Source organism: Ochotona curzoniae, unplaced genomic scaffold (genome assembly GCF_017591425.1).
Source record: "Ochotona curzoniae isolate NIBS_2020 unplaced genomic scaffold, NIBS_Ocur_1.0 contig_2692, whole genome shotgun sequence".
Lineage (NCBI taxonomy): Eukaryota > Metazoa > Chordata > Mammalia > Lagomorpha > Ochotonidae > Ochotona > Ochotona curzoniae.
The window spans coordinates 14,425,536-14,443,306 of NW_024465556.1; the positions used below are offsets into that span (position 1 = coordinate 14,425,536).

Sequence of the window (17,771 nt, forward strand, 5' to 3'; positions counted from 1 at the left end):
TGAGCCTCTGAGTTGTCCTTCCTCATTCAGGAGGCGAGACGAGAAATGACTAGTGATATCCCAGGCTCCCAGGTTGGGAGGTGTATGCCTTTTGGAAATCTCCAGAGCTCCCCGGGTCCGAGGCCCACGGATCCCACCTCTGCGCGTCCGCCCACGGAGCGGCACCCCTTCAACACTTGCCTCTCTTCCCCACTCAGGAGTCTGCGCGTTTCTGGGAGGGACGTCCGAGAGGCCGGGGTCAAAGGGACCGCCTCGCTTCCCCCCTCCCAGGACCATGAGGGACTGGGACAGTTCTCGGAGACCCAGAGAAGGGAAATGCGTGGCTTCAACCGACGAGAACAGAGATTTACACCTGCGTCTCCCGCCTCCCGGTCCGAGGGACGCCTGCAGCCCGTCCCTGGTGGACTCTTCTCATTGACAGCGACCCGAGTCCTGCCCACTCGAGCTCTCCACAAAGAGTGCGGGGCTCCAGAACCGGGAAGTGCAGGGAGGCGCGAGCGGCAGGGGGCGGAGAGGGGAGCTCCGGCTCCCGGGCTCCGCGGGCCCGAGCAGCGCCGCCCCACCCCGACCCCGCCCCCTGCCGCCCGGTTCCCTGGGCAGCCGGTCCGCGCGCAGTCCATCGGTCCTCCCGCCTGGCGTGCGGCACCCGAGCGCTCGGCTGCGGGCTGCCCGCCGCAGCATGGCCCGCCGGGTGCAGCTGGCTCCGGGCTCGCTGGCGCTGGTGCTGTGCCGGCTCGAAGCGCAGGAGGCGACGGGGGACACGGAGGAGGCCAGCGGACGCGCGATTTTCCGCGCCTTCCGCCGCGCCAACGCGCGCTGCTTCTGGAACGCGCGCCTGGCGCGCGCCGCATCACGACTGGCCTTCCAGGGCTGGCTGCGGCGCGGGGTGCTGCTGGTGCACGCGCCCCCAGCCTACTTGCAGGTGTTGCGCGATGCCTGGCGACTCCGGGCATTGCGCCCGCCGCGCGGCTTCTGCATCAGCGCGGTGGGTGAGTGCGGGCAGGGGGCGGGAATGGTGAGGCACCTCTCCCGGGGAGGACGGGCGGGGAGTGGGTGGCCCGGCCGGGCGACTGCTTTCACGGCCTGGAGGCATCCCCTTCTCCTGGGGTTCTGACGCTCCAATCCCTCCAAGGTGCATCCGACCGGGGCCTAGGGAGCACACGGGCTGCTGCTGGACCGAACTTTCTTCTTAGGAAAGTGATGTGTGAGGACAGAGCTGGGGGGGGGGGGGCGGGGGGGGAAGGCGGCTGCCTGGCCCCCATGGGGGTTGTTTAGGAAGAATATGCCAAGTGGGTTGGCCACAATCTTCCGAATCCGGTTTTGGTTTTGGTGGTTTTAAGTTGCAGTTTGTAGTTCTCCGGTCCTGGTGTACTGGTTAGGGTGATGGTCTTGGGTCAAGGACTACCAGCTTTGGGATCATTCGCTGCTTGGGAAAGAGAAAGGGGTACTGCAGACACACTCCATCCCATTACCTGAATAGACAGAGTTCTGCCTGAGCTGCCGCACTAGCGAGAGGTCTGCGGCCGAGCCCCTAAGCTCTGGGCGCCATGTCGGCAGCTGCAGGTAGCAGCCTGGCTCTGCCTGCGGCAGGGGAGGTGGGAGAACTTGTTAGCAAATCACCTCCGAGTTTTGATTCCTACCAAACCAAACCCCGAGACCATCATTGGTCCTCCTCTTCCACCTGAGATGCAAGCGGAAAATGTTTTAGTCCCCAGGGGTAAGGGCACAGGGCAGGGGAGGCAACTGACGGGGTTGCACAAGTTGTCACCGCCTTCATCTCCTGGGGGTGGGGTGGGCCAAGTCTGTCTCAGTCCCGATTGTTTTTTTTTTTCCCCCTAAGGAAAACCACAATATGCACATTTCATCTCCTTTTACAAGCGGGAGCCAGCCGTGGGAAGAAAATAGGTTTCTGAGCCTGGGAGCCTGGAGCCAAGTTGCGTCCACCAAGCCAGAAGGCTCCCGGTGGCAGGGGCTTTCAGACAGGCTGGATGAAAACCTCTTTTCAGTTCTGTGGCTGGGGGATTTTTCTGGTTTGAATTAGTGGTTACCTTCTTCACTTCTCCCACTCCCTGGCTGAGTTACTGCAGAGGGGGAGTGGGATGCCTGGGGTACCGGGGAGTGAGTCTAGACCTGGGGGTGAAATAAGAGAGGGCCTGTGCTGAGTTGAGTGGCAGGCGCCTGAATTCCGGTGTAGGAACCCGAGGTGGGGTGCCCGGTGGGTTACACTTCCTTCCCAGGGTCAAGGCCAACACCCCAAAACAAAGGCCAGACTAAAAAGAGAAAAGTGTAGCAGCATCATCTCACCAAAGTTTTATGTGGCATGGAGTCGGCGGCCATTCAGAAACAACCCCCCTCTTTTTTTAAAAAAAGATTTATTTATTTGTATTGGTAAAGCAGATATACAGAGAGGAGGAGAGACAGGAAGATATTCCATCCAATGATTCATTTCCCAGGTGGCTACAATGGCTGGAACTGAGCTGATCCGAAGCCAGGAACCCAGAGCTTCTTCTGGGTCTCCCGTGTTGGTGCAGGGTCCCAAGGCTTTGGACCGTCCTCAACTGCTTTCCCAGGCCACAAGTAGGCAGCTGGATGGGAAGCGAGGCTGCACCCATGTGGGATCCTGGCGCATTCAAGGAGAGGACTTTAGCCACTAGGCTACTGTGCGGGGGGGGGGGGGGGGCGCCCAGAAACAACCCTTTGAGAACAGCTAGGACAGTCATATGGAAATAGGACTGGGTTTGAGTTAATGTGTTAGCGTGGGGCCTTTGGTGAGGCTTGTCTGTGTGGCCTCCCTTCCTCCTGAATATCGGACAGGACCGTTTGGGAGTGAGGGGCTTATCAGACTGGAAAGGCCCAATAATTGCTTTATGGCCAACTGTTACATGAAAAAGCAATATTTCTAGATTTTGTGACTGTCTTTGGTGGGGGGAGGGGAGATGGATTCTGGTTTCTATACTCTGCCTTGGGAAAAGAGCTGGAGAGCTAACGGGGGTGGGGGGAAGGGCAGGGACTGCTTCTGAGCTTTCCTTGCCCAGGCCTTCTTTTCTAAGCACTCAACTTGCCACCAAAGTGCCACACTGGCCGGTGGGGGTGGAGCCGGGGGCTGTGGCTTTCCCAGCTCAGGTGTTGATGTGCATCTGAGATGGTCGTTAGCCTTGGCAATGTGGACCAAAGCGAAGAACCTAGGTGTTTTCTGCCTTTTGTGATTCTGCCTTAGTGACTTGGCTGGGGCCTGTGTGAACTCCAGGCAGGACACCTGGCAGATCACGTAGGCAGACCACTCCTCAGGAAGGAGGTACCTGGTGTTTGATAAGAGTCATAGCCCAATAGCTCATCGATTTGTACTTTTTGAAGTTGTTTGTTTCAAATCCACCAGTAGAAGCCTGCTAAATCATGACTGTATGATTAATAGCCTGAAATGTGTAAGAACTGGGGGGCTTGGGCTCTCGCTTTCTCTTGGATCCCTGCGGATGCTACAGCCCCTCGCTGCGGCTGGGCTGGGGGAGGTGGCTGGGAGACCTAGGCTAACCTGAATAAACCACCTTTATGCCTTAGCACCGACTTCAGACTTGATGATTACCTGGGGATTTCAAAATCGGGCACAACGAAAGCACGCGTGAGGACACTTTGAAGAGCAGACTGGGGAAGGTTGCAGGTGATGCCCAACTGGGCAGGGGGAGTGGTCTTGCTTTTCATAGAGGGCTGCTAACTGCTGGTCCAGCCTGGAGTCAGATCCGTGAGAGGCCTTCTTTGGTGTGCTCTAAGGTCCCAGCGGAGTGTAGGAGCAGAAGTTGCTTTTCTGCACAGGGTCCCAAGGTGCAGCCGGCTTGTTCCTGCTTTTCTGACTGCAGCAGCTTGGATTCCAGAAGCCACAGGAGCTCCCCGGAGGGCTGCTGTGGACTGGCAGGTGCTCCTCCCGTTAGCATGGCTGCCTCTTGGGAAAGAGCAAGATGCTAGAGAAATCATTGCCATCTCTTTGCTGTTAATTTTTTCCTTATTTTTTTTTTAAGATTTTATTTTTATTCTAAAGGCAGATATACAGAGAGGAGAGACAGAGAGGAAGATCTGTCTGATGGTTTGCACCCCAAGAGGCCGCTATGGCTGGAGCTGAGCCAATCCAAAGCCAGGAGCTTCTTTTGGGTCTCCCACGCAGGTTCAGGGTCCCAAAGCTTTGGGTCATCCTTGACTGCTTTCCCAGGCCACAAGCAGGGAGCTGGATGGGAAGCAGGGCTGCCAGGATTAGAACTGGTGCCCATATGGGATCCCAGTGCATGCAAAGTGAAGAATTTAGCCGCTACACTATCGTGCCCGGCCCTCCTTTTTAATTTGAGTGAGAATGCATGATCCTGTCCACTGGGATGGGATTAGGGCCAGAGGAACTCATGTCCACAAGGGCCAGAGGAACTCTCTGTTCAGCTGTCCCACATGTTACTTGAGCGGATGCGCCTGTCACCCAGGGTCTACAGGAGCAGGAAGCTGGAGCCAGCGACATGTCTCCAACACTCCAGCATGAGATGGGAGCATCCTAAAGGCCAGGAGAAAGGAATGCCCCCTGCCTTCACTCAGTTGTTTTTCAAAGGCTCCGCAGCGGCTACATGAAAGCAATTGGAGACACTGGTCAGTTCCTACAGCAAATACAGAGAGGGGAGGAGGGAGAGCCAGCATTTTGGGAACCCTGCTGTGTTCCACCTAGTGTGTAGGGCTTTTGACCTCAGGAGGGTGTGCCTTACCCCTGGCCCACGAATGAGCTCTCAGTGCCAACCTGAGGACTTGACCTTAAGGTCTGCAAGGGCTACTTTCTCCAGATTTTATACTTTTTCATATATATTTCATTCATAAAAGCCACTCCCTGAGTGGCTAGGAGCTTCAGCCAGCACCTGTATGGGATACTGGTGTAGCGGGCTGCCGTTTAACCTGTTACACCACAGTACTGACCCAAATTTTATGCCTTTTTTTGCCCTTTGGCTTTCTCTCCCTTGGCTTTTATCTGGTGGAAAAAATAGTTTTCAAGCGGTGTGTCTTTTTTTTTTGCTAAAAAGAGAAAGACTGCATCTTTAGCTGTAGATGACAGACCAGCCCTAACTTTTCTTTTGTGCTCCAGTCAAAAGTCCTGTTTTGTTCCTGGGTCCTGCACTTTTTGTGTCCATCCCTTCCCCTCCCTCCACTTCCAGCTAATGAAATTAACAAATGAAAGGGTGAACTGGGGAGCCAGAGGATCTGGCTGCTGACTCAGCTGGGTCTCTCTGTCCGGAGGGTGTGCAAGTGAGGCTGACACCTGTATTTGTTTGGGAAACTCTAGGGAAAGGTTAATGGGGCAGGCCACTTGAGCAAATAAGCTTGGCCCCTTCTGGCATTTATAGTTGGGGCCTCCGTACCGTTCACTCCCAAGAGGGTCTTTTATTTTTTTCTCACTGGAGAAAGAAAAAAAAAGCTGCCACAGCTTAGGTTCCTTTTAAATATTTGCCTAACAAGTTTATTCAGCAGCTATGGGCCAAGGACCATCTTCTGCTGATTTCCTGGGTGCATAAGCAGAGAGCTGGATGGGAAGCAGAGCAGGTGGGACTCAAAGTGTCACTCTGGTATGGGATATTAGGGATCTCAGGCAGGGGCTTAAGGTGCTATACCACAGTGCTGGCCCCCATTCTCTATTTTTTTTAACCATAGTTCAGTTTTGCCTGTTCAAGAACTTCACAAAGTAAAATCATTTACACTTTTTAGTGTGAGAATTTTTTCTTCCTGCTTATGGTCCCTGAGGGCCATCCCTTTTGTATTACTAGCTTATTGTTTCTATTGCTAGTTAATACTGCTTTGTGTGAATCTATTTTAGTTTACCCAGCTTGCCTTAGGTAACACCTAGGAAGTTTCTTGTTTATGGCTTTTATGAATGAAATGTAAACCTTTATGTGCAAGATTTTTTTTAAAATATTTTTTATTTGAAAGACAGAGTTACAGAGATAAGGAAAGAAAGAGAGAGAACGATCTTCCAGACGCTGATTCACTCCACAGTTGGTGGCCGACAACTGGAGTTGGACCGGGCCAAAACCAGGAGCCAGCAGCTCCACCAGGTCTCACATACAGATGCAGGATTCCAAGTACTTGAGCTATTTTTCTTTCTGTTTAAGATTTGTTGGGACTGGCACAGTGGCCTAGCAGCTAAAGTCCTCGCCTTGAAAGTGATAGGATCCCATATGGGTGCAGGTTCTAATCCTGGCATCCCCGCTTCCCATCCAGCTGCCTGCTTGTGGCCTGGGACAGCAGTCGAGGACAGCCCAAAGCTTTGGGACCCTGCACCCTCATGGGAGACCTGAAAGAGGCTCCTGGCTCCTGGCTTTGGATCAGTGCAGCACCAGCTGATGGGGTCACTTGGGGAGGACAGAAGATCTTCCTCTCTGTATCTCCTCCTCTCTGTATATCTGACTTTGGGATAAAAATAAAATAAATCTTTTATTGGAAAGCCAGATATACAGAGAAAAGGAGAGACAGAAAGATCTCCCGTTCACTGGTTCACTCCAGAAATGGCTGTCAACAGCCAGAGTTGAACTGATCCAAACCCAGGAGCAAGAAACTTCTTGTAGGTCTCCCGTGGAGGTGCAGTATCTCAAGGCTTTGCCCATCCTCTTTTCCCGCTTTCCCAGGCCACAAGCAGGGAACTAAATGGGAAGTAGAGTAGCTGGGATATGAACTGGTGCCCATATTGGATCCTGGCAAATGCAAAGTGAGGATTTAGCCATTAGGCTATTACACCGGGTCCAACATGAGCCCTGTTTCACTGCTTTCCCAGGACACAAATGGAAAGCTGGATTGGAAGTGCAACAGCTGGGAGATGTGCTGGTGCACATATGGGATGGTGGTGTTGCAAACAGAAGCTTAGCCTACTACTGCATGGCACTGGCCCCATTATGCAAGGTTTTTAAAAATTGTTTTTGGGTCTACATTGAGTAGAGGAATTACTGACTCACAGAGTAGGTTATATTTATTTTTATGGAGCAGTCCTCCACAATGGTTGTATCATTTACACTCACACCAACAAAATGAAGCAGTTCTGGTTTCTCCACATCTTTGCCAGACTTTAATTTTAGCTCTATTGGTAGTATGTAGTCATGAGGCTTTAATTTGCACCGTTCTGATAACTGATGACCTTGAACATTCTCCTGTACTTATCAGCTTAATGCATATGTGCTAAATCTTTTGCTCTTTTTTTTTTAGATTTATTTTTATTATTTTTTTATTGGAAAGGCGGATATACAGAGAGGAGAGACAGAGAGGAAGATCTTCCGTCCGATGATTCACTCCCCAAGTAAGCGCAATGGGCCGATACTATGCCAATCCGAAGCCAGGAGCCTCTTCCGGGTCTCCCACGCGGGTGCAGGTTCCCAAAGCTTTGGGCCGTCCTCGACTGCTTTCCCGGGCCACAGGCAGGGAGCTGGAAGGAAAGTGGGCTGCCGGGATTAGAACCGGCACCCATATGGGATCCCGGGCGTGCAAGGCGAGGACCTTTAACCACTTGCGCCACCGCGCCGGGCCCGCTCTTTTTTTTTTTTTAAGATTTATTTTTTATTGGAAAGGCAGATATACAGAAAGGAGGACAGACAGAGAAGAAGATCTTCCGTCCGATGGTTCATTCCCCAAGCAGCTGCAACGGCTGGAGCTAGGCCAATTTGAAGCCAGGAGCCTGGAACTTCTTCCAGGTCTCCCACACTGGTGCAGGGTCCCAAGGCTTTGGGCCATCCTTGACTCTTTCCCAGGCCACAAGCAGAGAACTGGATGGGAGCCGGGCCATCAGGATTAGAACCGGTGCCCGTATGGGATCCTGGCGCGTGCAGGGCTAGGACTTTAACCACTATGCTATCACGCCAGGCCCGCTCTTTTATTCTTAAAATGTATTCATTCATTCATTTTTTTTTAATTGAAAGTTAGATATACAGAGAGGAGGAGAGACAGAGAGGAAGATCTTCCGTCTGATGATTCACTCCCTAAGTGACCGCAATGGCTGGTGCTATGCCAATCCGAGTCAGAAGCCAGGAACTTCTTCCGGGTCTCACATGAGGGTGCACTTTAGGGAAGCTGCTTGTGCCCTGTGCGTGGAGGCAGGACACCCAGATGTGCACAAGTGACGGTTTTATCTTTTGCAGCAGCACCCGTCCCCCCCCCTTCACTTTCTGTTTTTAACCACTCCGGATTCTGCCCTTAGAGTCTTTAAACCAGTAAACTTGTGGGTTCCTATCAAACTTTTAGGCTTCCTCTCTGTCTCTCCTCTTCTCTGTATATCTGACTTTCCAATAAATAAATAGATCTTTAAAAAAAAAGTTATCTTAAAAAGGAAGAGGTGGGCCCAGTGCAGTAACCTAGTTGCTAAAGTCCCTGTTTTGCATACACCAGGATCCCCTATCAGTGCCAGTTTGTATCCCTGCTGCTCTACTTCGCTTCCAGCTCCCTGCTTGTGGCCTGGGAAGAAAGTCAAAGCAGCGCAAAATCTTGGGACCCTGCACCTGTGTGGAAGATGCGGAAGAAGCTCCTGGCTCTTGGCTTTGGATCAGCTCAGCTCCAGCCATTGCAGCCACTTGGGGAGTGAACCAGCAGACAGAAGATCTTTCTCTTTCTCCTTCTCTCTGTAAACCTGATTTTCCAATAAAAATAAATCTTCAAAAAGGGATGGTGGGAGACAAGAGAGGAAAGAATGAGAAAGATTGATCTTCCATCTGCTGGTTCACTCTGCAAACAGCTGCAGCAGACAGAATTGGGACAGTCTGAAGCCAAAAGCCAGGAACACCATGTTAGGTCTCCCACCTGGGTGGCAAGAGTTCTCTTAGGGGCATCATTTGCCAGCTTCCCAAGCACATTTATTTAGGATATGGATTGCAATCAGCATGGCCAGGACTCAAACTGGGACTCCAGTATGGGATGTGGGTTTCAAGCACTGGCCCAACCTGCTGTGTCACAATTTCTGGCCCTAAAGTTATGACACTCTTGGTGGGAAATGTGTAGGTTAATATTTGACTAATCGGGGGCTATGATCCAGCTTAGTAGATACATCATGCCATGATTCCTCCCCTCCGCCAGAGCTGGGTGCCGTCCTTTCAGTGGGCCAGCTCTCACACAGGCTGTTCCCCTGCTGGGAAGCTGTGTGGGGTCCTGGCTCCCCAGTGCATGCTGTGAGCAGTCTCTGGTAACTGGGCCCCACTTACCTGTCTGCTGCTCCTCCAGGGGCAAGGTCCCTGCACTAGGCCAGGCACATACAAACTGAACTGAATCTTCATTGGCCATCAGATGACAGGGGGTGAACACGGGGCGGGGTGTCTTCACGCTCATTCTGAGCTGAGGCCTGGGTGCCTCTGTTGTCCCTGCATCTGGCTGCCATGATCCTCGAGAGGGAAGGGCTCAGAGAGCCTTCCTAGCCCATTCCAGTCCATGAGGATTGCCCACTGCTGTGCCAGTGCTCAGGAAGCTTGTCTGCTGGACCTGTTTAGGACCTTTCATTATGTTAGTATTAACCATTTCAGGAGATGAAGCCTTTTCTTCCAAGTTAGATGGTAAGCCCCCAGGGTCTGGGCTCATAGGGGTAGGGTTTTGTGGTTGCCACCAGTAAAATAGGCTGATTCTGTTGATGAAACTGAACCAAAGGGACATAGTTCACTTCTGGACCAAGTAGCTTAGAAGTAGGTCTGCTGGGCCTGGTGCAATGACTCAATGACTAAATCCTCGCCAGGCAAGTGCTGGGATCCATGTGGGCACTGGTTCATATCCCAGTGGTTCATATCCACTTCCCATGCAGCTCCCTGTTTGTGGCATGGGAAAGCCACAAGCCTTGGAACCCTGCACCCACATGGGAGATCCAAAAGAAGCTCCAGGCTCCTGGCTTCGGATTGGCTTAGCTCTGGCTGCTGTAGCTATTTGGGGAGAGAACAAGCGAATAGAAGATCTTTCCAATAAAAACAAGTCTTAAAAAAATAAGAGGAAGTAGGTATACCATCTATGTTCTCTTCCTGTCCACCAGCAGGGAGGGCTGTAAGGCCTTTGTGAGCACAGAGCCTGCATCAAAATGATCCCATTGCAGATTGCCTGCCTGGCAGTGGTGTTTCCTCACGGCAGTTCTGTGGGGTCTCCCGACATGTGCCAGAGAGGTCCATCTCTACAGCACCTGCCACCCCACACGTGCCCCCCTGGGCCTGGGATGCCAGCATCACTGCCTAGCTAACCCCAGCTCTCACTTGCACTGGGCGCCGTCTCAGGCACAAGTCAGGGCACCTGAGTTGCCCCTATGCCTGCTCTTTCTGTGGGCCATTTAATTGGACATGTCAGCTTTTCTGCCCCTTTCCTGCCTCGTCTGAAAAACACATTGTTTCCTTTGCAAAGAGATCACATCATATTACGTATTTGGTGTGTACTCATGGTTTAATTAGATTAAGCATGACTGTGGTCAAACAGACAACATAAACCTGGCAATCCAACTGTAAGTCTACAGTGTCACCACCATCCATGTCCATGACTTTTTCATCTTGCCACACAAACTCTACCCATTAACCAATAACCTTCTACTCCTCCTTTCCTCTACCCTCTGCCTCCCATAGCCACCATTCTGTTTGTCTCTGGATTTGTTCCACGTGTTGCTTGCGAGTGACTCACTTATTTCACTTAGTACAGTGTCTTCAGGATTTGTCTTGTGTTGAACCTTGTCAGGTGTAGAACTTCTTATACCAGAATTGGTTTCCTGACTTCCTTTTGAAGGCTGAGTTATACTCTGCTGTCAGTAAGCCATTCTGTTGGTCCGTCCATCCATCAGTAGACATGTGGGTGTCTTCCATTATTGGTCTGTTGTAAATAACACCATTGTGGCTGTACTCATTGATATCTCTTTGAGTCCCAACTTTCAGTTCTTTTGGGTATATTTCCATCTGTAGAGTTGTAGCATCATTTGGTAATTGTAATTTTTGAGGGAATGCCATACTGGTTTTTTTGTGGAGGCTGCACCTTTTTACATTCCCAACAACAGTATGCATAAGGGGTTCTATTTCTCCACATCCTCACCAATATTTTTCTTTTTATATCGTTTATTTCATTTGAAAGGCAGAGAAAAAAAAAGAGCTCCCATGTGTTGGTTCACTGCCCAAATACTTGCAAGAGCTGGGGTTTGGCCAGGCCCAAAGCATGAGCCCATGCAGTGGGTCATTACCTGCTGCCTTCCTGAGTGGGCAGGAGCAGGAGGCTGGCAACAGAAGTGGGGCTGAGGCTCAGCATCCACAGTGTGGGCATCCCAAAGTGGTGTCTCAGCTTCTTATCAAATATTCAACCATTTTTTCCCTTAATTTAAATATTTGAGAGGTGGTGGGAATGAGAATGGTTCATTCCCCAGATGCCCGTAATGGCTGAGGGCTGGGCTAAAGCTGGGAACAGGGAGCTCAATCCAGGTCTCTCACATGAATGCCAGGAATCCAGCCACCTGCTTCCCAGGGTCTGCAGTAGCAGGAAGCTGGAGTCAGGCGCCAGAGCTGTATGTCAAACCCAGAGATGCTGATGTGAGACATGGGTGTCGTTAACTACTCTGCCAGAGCCTGCTCTGAACACTTCTTAACAGTAACCATTCCTATGAGTATGGAGTACTGGTTTTTCTTTTAAAAACTATTCCAAACCATCCTTGAGATTTGGACACTTCCATGTTTACCTTTTCTGCTGGCTGGGGGTGTGTGACCAGCAAAGCTCTGCGATCACTTGTGGGCTGTTCTGTTTTTTGGTTTGTTTATAACACACTGCTCCTCTTCTGTATCACTGTAATATACAGGGAGTCTTTTTTTTTTTTTTTTAAAATCCTTGTGAGCCTCATGTGCCTGACTACAGAAGAACATCAGTGCAAAATTATTTCCAATTACAAGTGGCAAAACTGACTTGGGAAGCACTTAAAAATTATCAAGTTTCCAGATCATCCAGGATCTCCTCTGGCAGTCAGTGCAAATCTCTGTTCTGCCACTTATTAGCTGTGTGACCTTGAGCTAGTGATGTAGCCCTTCTCAGCTTCCTTGTCATCAGTGGGGACAGGTGAGCTCAGAATAGCTGCCTTGCAGGTTGTTTTGTAGACAAGATACCCACCAACGCTGCTCCTGGGCCTGGGACAGAGCACTGTCAGGGGAGATAGCTAACCCATGGCACAAGGGTAGAGGAAGGCAGGTCTCTGAATTCCTCTCCAGACAGCCTGTCTCCACAGGAGCCAGTTTAATACTGCTGGCTTGGCATGTCTCTTTCATTCTCATTTCCATATTATATCCTGGCCATTTGATGCCCACACCTTAGCCCAGATGCCACAGGTTTTGTTTAATTCCAGAATAGGAGCCTGCACTGGGATCCCATTGCCTGAGTTTGGAACTCAACCCTGCTGCGCAGCTCCTGGGATTCACCTTTCTACAGACATGTGATTCTTTGGCTGCCAATGGCTTCTTGCTCACTATGGCTCCATCATCTGGCTGGGGCTTCCCAACTACTGAAATGGCACTGGCTGCAGCTGGCTCACCCCACCCCACCTGTTGCCTGTGTCAGGAACAATGAGCAAAAGATCACACTGAAGTTGCTACTAAGATGTTTTTCACAAACTGGGAAGTTAACCCTCCACTTAGTACCTGAACACACATCCTGATGCTTGCTGACCATTCTCCCTTTGCAAACAGCTAAAGTGACAGTCAGAAACTTGTCAGTTCAATGCTGGTCCTCCCTTGCTCACACAATCATCTGTTAGATATGTATTAGGTGCCCAGTCCAGGGCTGGATCAGTTGATTGAGAGGATCAGAAGGTTCCTCCCTGACCCTGAACAACTCCATAGCCTTAGGGTCAGGTGGGTGAGGAGGTGATCCACAGTCAGAGGCAATTATAGAAGGACAACTGATCAGGAGTCTGATCGGTATGTCTGAAGTGTGGGTGTTTTCAGGGAGGGCTCCCTGGAAGAAGTGATGCCTATACCAAGATAGAAAGAACGAGTTGATGTTAGCTTAGTGAGAAACATGTTTCAAGTAGAGACACAGAACATGTGTCCTATGTGTATAATATGTACATAAAATTGCAAGCTCCAGAGTACACCAGAACAGGGGGCAGTGGTAGTTGGGCCATGGCACATGAGGCCTGCAGAGTGGCTGGCTGGACTGCAGGGTGTGGATCTGAACCACAGGCCACTGAAGAGTAAGCCTCAAGCAGTAAAGGTGTGTGTATGTGATTATGTTTATAGCCCTATTTGTGTGGTGCTCCTAGCAGACACTTGCTAGCCACATGGGTGTGTTATCTCCCATTGAAATCATCTCCTGCTCTTGCCTGCAGCACTGTAGGAATCATAGGTCAGTGTTGGCTAGGTTGGCGGATCTGCCAGATGCATAAGGCTGCCATCTGTAGAAAGAGCCACGCAGGGCTTTCTCTGTTGTCACAACTCGAGTTGACAGCCATCCAGTCCTTGGCTTGTCTTATTCAGTCCTTGGCTGCCTCATTCATCAAAGAGCAAGCAGAAGTACCTCTTTGGTACTTCCCAGAGCTGGCATCAGGCTCAGACAGGAAACTGATTGCGATGGTACCTCGAAAAGTACATCGTGAACAGTAAACACTACGAAGTCTTCCTCTTTGTTTTCAGTTTTTTTCATTGAATTTTAAAAAAGATTTATTATCAGAAAGACAGGAGTCACCAAACTTTTTCTGTAAAAGAACAGATGGCAAAAATGTGGTCGTTAGTCTTCATTTAGAGGCCACACTTTGTGCAATTTGACCTTCACAGTCATGGGAAATACAGCTTTGTAACGCAAGGATTCTCCAGCACCCCCATCTCTTTGATCCCCAGGAAAAGAGGGCCCAGCCACTTTTCCTTGCTTTGCTACAACAGCAGGAGGTAGCTGCCCTCTTCTACAAAGCTGAGAGGCAAGCTGCCTGCTTTGGGAGACCTTGCCAACCACATTTCCTAAGAAGCTTCTTGTACCTTTTGCTAAGAGCCAAGTTGTCCTGTCCCACCTCAGTGGATGAATCTGGATTGCCCCGAACTCAGAACTCCTTAGCAAACCTCAGGCTGCTTTTCAAACATGGCACATCGCAAACTCCCAGAAGTGTGCTTTGGTCTGGAAACTGCCGCTGTTCACACTCTCTTGATTGGCCCTTCTCTTAGCCATCTGGGCACCAGGGCTTGTTCTGTCTCTCACACCTGTAGCCTAACAATGGCCCCAGGCCTGCATTTTGATAGTGAGAGCCCACCACTTTTCTCCCCATTCCCAGCTCCCTGTAGTTACGAGACATCCATGCCATGTTCAAGTGGCAAAAAAAAAAAAAAAAAAAGAGCAATTCAGGAGACTTTGAGACTCCCTGAAAGTCTTCACAGCTTTTCTTGGCCAGGCAGCACCCTCCTTTGCCAACACTTGGGACTAGCTTGTGACATATAAAACATGCCCAGCTCCAGCTCAACCCAATGTTGAGATTACAGGCATGTGGAAAAACAACACAAAGCAGCCTTTTAACTGCTCTTACTCCCATTTAGCACAAATTCCTAATAGTTCTATCAAGTGATTATAGGATGAATGTACCAGTTGCTGGGAAAAGCTGCTTTTTTCCTGCAGGCAGATGCAGAGGTGAGGCCAAATGTAGACTGCAGGGTTACATTTTAGAACCCCAAAGTGGGTAGGGGGTGCGGAGAAGAAGGCTCCAGACTCCTCCCCTGTTGCCCCCCAGAGGTTTCATTCTCCCTAGGCCTGCATCTCCATCCATTCAATGCTGTGTGTCTCCTCCCCATGCAGGTCTTGAGTGCCCGAACTCCACTGGGCTGTGTCAGCGTTTGAGGTTCTCCCCAGTTTTTCTCATATCCAGAAATGGAACAGTGCTGTAACCTCCCGAGGTAGTAACATCAGCTGAGATAGAAGTGGAACAAAGGATCAAAGGGAAAACAGAGTTTTCCTCAAAAGCAAATCCCAGGCACCTTTGCAGTGTGCAGCAGATGACCCTGCCCGTCTCATAGACTTGCCCTGGCTGTGACCATGTAACAGGAAAGTGCAACAGGAAATTCCTGCTGCCAAAGCTCATCCTGAGCAACTCCTGGGTTCCTCTCCCTTCCACCTGGGGGAGAGGAAAAACCCAGAGGTGGCACGTGGGCTGTTGTTTTTCCAGCCTCTGGCCTAAGAACCCGGCTAACTAACCAGCTCCCTAGTTTCTTCTATAGGTTTTGTGCTGCAACAATTGTCTCAGCGCTCTGCCAGAAAAGCCACGTGACCAGCAGGGCCCATCTTCCTTGCCGCCTTATAATATTCGACTCTGCTGGTTTTATTCTGAATGCACAATGTGAGGTGTTCTGGATTCAAGGTAGATGAATTATTTACACCACAAAATAGAGCAGCATTGTGTAAATTCATTGTCTTCACTGCCCAGGCCATGCTTGCCCTAAGTGCTGGCCCTGGGGGCTCCATGATGAAAACCAGATGGAAAAACCTTTCAGCTTGGGTGGTCGGACACTCTGGAGGTGAGGTCTGGGGAGAAATGATTTTTTTTTTTTTTTTTTTTTTTTTTTTGCTGATATGCAGGAAAAAGCGACAGCTGCTTCTGCGTGATTCCTTGGAGACTGAATAGTCAAGACCCTGGACTTTTTCCTTGTAGCTTTTAGGAATATAAATACATCTCTCCAGATCCACTCTGGGGCTCCAGGATCTTGGGCTTCATGTTTCCTTGAAAGGCAAACATACTCTCAGAATGCAGTAAGTCTTCTGAGCCCTGCGTGGTACCGTTGTAGGTGAGGTGGCTCAGTTGGCCAGAGTTCATCCTAAAAGACCTTCAAAAGCAAAGATCCTGAACCTCCTCTTGCCTCCTGCTGTGTGGGTTTTGGACACGGGGCCTAAGCTGGACTCAGCAGGTTGCTGCTGGGAGATGGGAGATGGCTCAGATGGCCTGGTGCCCTGGGACTTGGGGAGGGCAGGCACCAAGGTGGCTGGGAGTCTGAAGAGTGGGAAAGTGAACTGACTTTGAGACAAATTCTGGCAGCTTGGGAACAGGAGTTCAGCTTGGTATGCCCTTCGGGGAAGGAATGGTTTCATGAATAAAAGGGGAACATTCGTCTTAGGGACACATAAGGGGAAGATAAATTAAGTGTGTCTATAAGAGGGGTCAGATATTTTCTAGGCTGAAACCCAAGAGAAAAGAAAAGAGAGAGTAGAGTGTGCAAGGCTGAAGGGAAGGAGTTGTGCAGGTGGGCCTCAGGCAATGGGTTGGATGCACCGAGAAAAACCTCCCTGACGACCATGAGTCAAGGTGCAGCAATGGACAACGTCAAGTGGGGTGGGAGGCTGAGCGCTGGGAGAGCAAAGCTGGGAGCTCCCATGTCTCTCAGAGCCTCCGGCCTCCTCTAGTGTTTCTCAGGGCACATGGCTTTGGATTCCTAAGACGGTGACTTGGAAACTATGCCAGAGTGCTACTGAGCTGAGTCCTACCTACCCAGATATTACAGGAAACTTGAGAAGAGAATTGCCAGTCCTATGCTTGGACCCTTTATGCCTTTGTTTCCAGCAGCCTAGAAGTTGTTCTTGGAAAAAGCTCCATTTTTTGAGGCTTGTTTCACTAGGATGGCTTTTATCTTTTTAAAGCTAATATTTTAAAAGAAGTCAGAAAGTCTGTAATCAACTTGAAAGCAGCTAGAGCAGAGAAGACAGTGTAGGGGACGTGAACAAGACCATTGGTGCAGAAACTCAAGATGCTTTACAAAGAAGGCGAGGCAGCTCCAGGGAGCACCTGTGGTGGGCATTAATAGACCCTTATCTCGACTCTGGAGCAAATTCTCTTCCTTGTTCTGTGTGCCTTCAGCCCTACTCCATCGGTATGGAAGAAGCAGGCAGATTGCAACGTCTCTCATGCTTTCTGTGGCGCTTACATGGGGGCCTCTGGTCTGCAGGCCAAAGGCAGCCTTAGGTGTGGTTATCTCCTGGTGTCTGCTGGGGCCTCCTCCCCAGGCCCTGTCCAAACAGAGGCCTGGCCTTCTTGGAGCCATCCACTTTCGTGTAAATCCACACCAGCTAGGCCGGACCACCCACTGCTGAAACATTAAGCAGCATTGCTCATCACCTGTTCCTTGTGAGGCTGAGACGGTCCTGTATTGGCGTTAATGGTGCTGCTTATTGTCTCTGATTCCCAACACTTCCTTTTCTGAGAGGCTGGCAGGTGCCCACCTGGTCTGTGATCAGCTCTCCCAGTTCTTACTCTCAGCATACAGTGCGGAGATGCTGTCCCACCTGGGAGATCTCCCCTAGTTCTTAAACACTGGCCATACTAGTGCGAGCTTCTGCATCTCATCTCAAGGCTTGTGCACCAGAGGTGTCGCCCAATCTGCGTGTGGAGCAGCAAGAGAGCCCTGGCCTCTTTTCTGTCAGTGACCCATCTCTGTGACAGCACTCTTTGTGACAGCATTAAGGTGCTGCAGGAAAGCAACTAGTGGAGCACACATCCTGAAGCTTTAGGCAGGTTCTGGGCGAGACAGCCGTGTGGCTTCACCGTGGACACCCTGAGTTAGCGTTGACCTTGACCACCAGCTATTTCCACCACAGCTGTGTCACAACGCAGAGTAGAAAGACTTGTAAAAATGGCTTGAAAGAACTGAGACACATAAGCCACAGATTTGCCTCACCTGACACAGGAAGTCTGAAGCAAGTCCAGCCTGCTCAGAGATGGTCAGAAACGGGCTCTTTCTGCTTTGCCTTCCCCAGTGGATGGCCTTTGGACAGCCTGTTTGTCACCCTCATGGTCACTTGAGGATCACTTGCATGGTCACTTCAAGATCCCAGTAGGAAAA

General features: G+C 50.5%; 1 protein-coding gene across 2 annotated transcripts in view; it reads left to right on the forward strand.

Annotated features, from left to right (window-relative positions):
* The first annotated feature begins 679 nt into the window (after positions 1 to 679).
* The window catches only part of STOX1 (storkhead box 1), a 33,972-nt gene continuing 16,880 nt past the window's right edge, over positions 680 to 17,771 (forward strand). For both annotated transcript variants that reach the window (XM_040976072.1, XM_040976073.1), the window contains exon 1: positions 680 to 989. In XM_040976072.1, coding sequence (XP_040832006.1) covers positions 680 to 989 — 310 coding nt within the window. The remainder of the gene's footprint in view (positions 990 to 17,771) is intronic.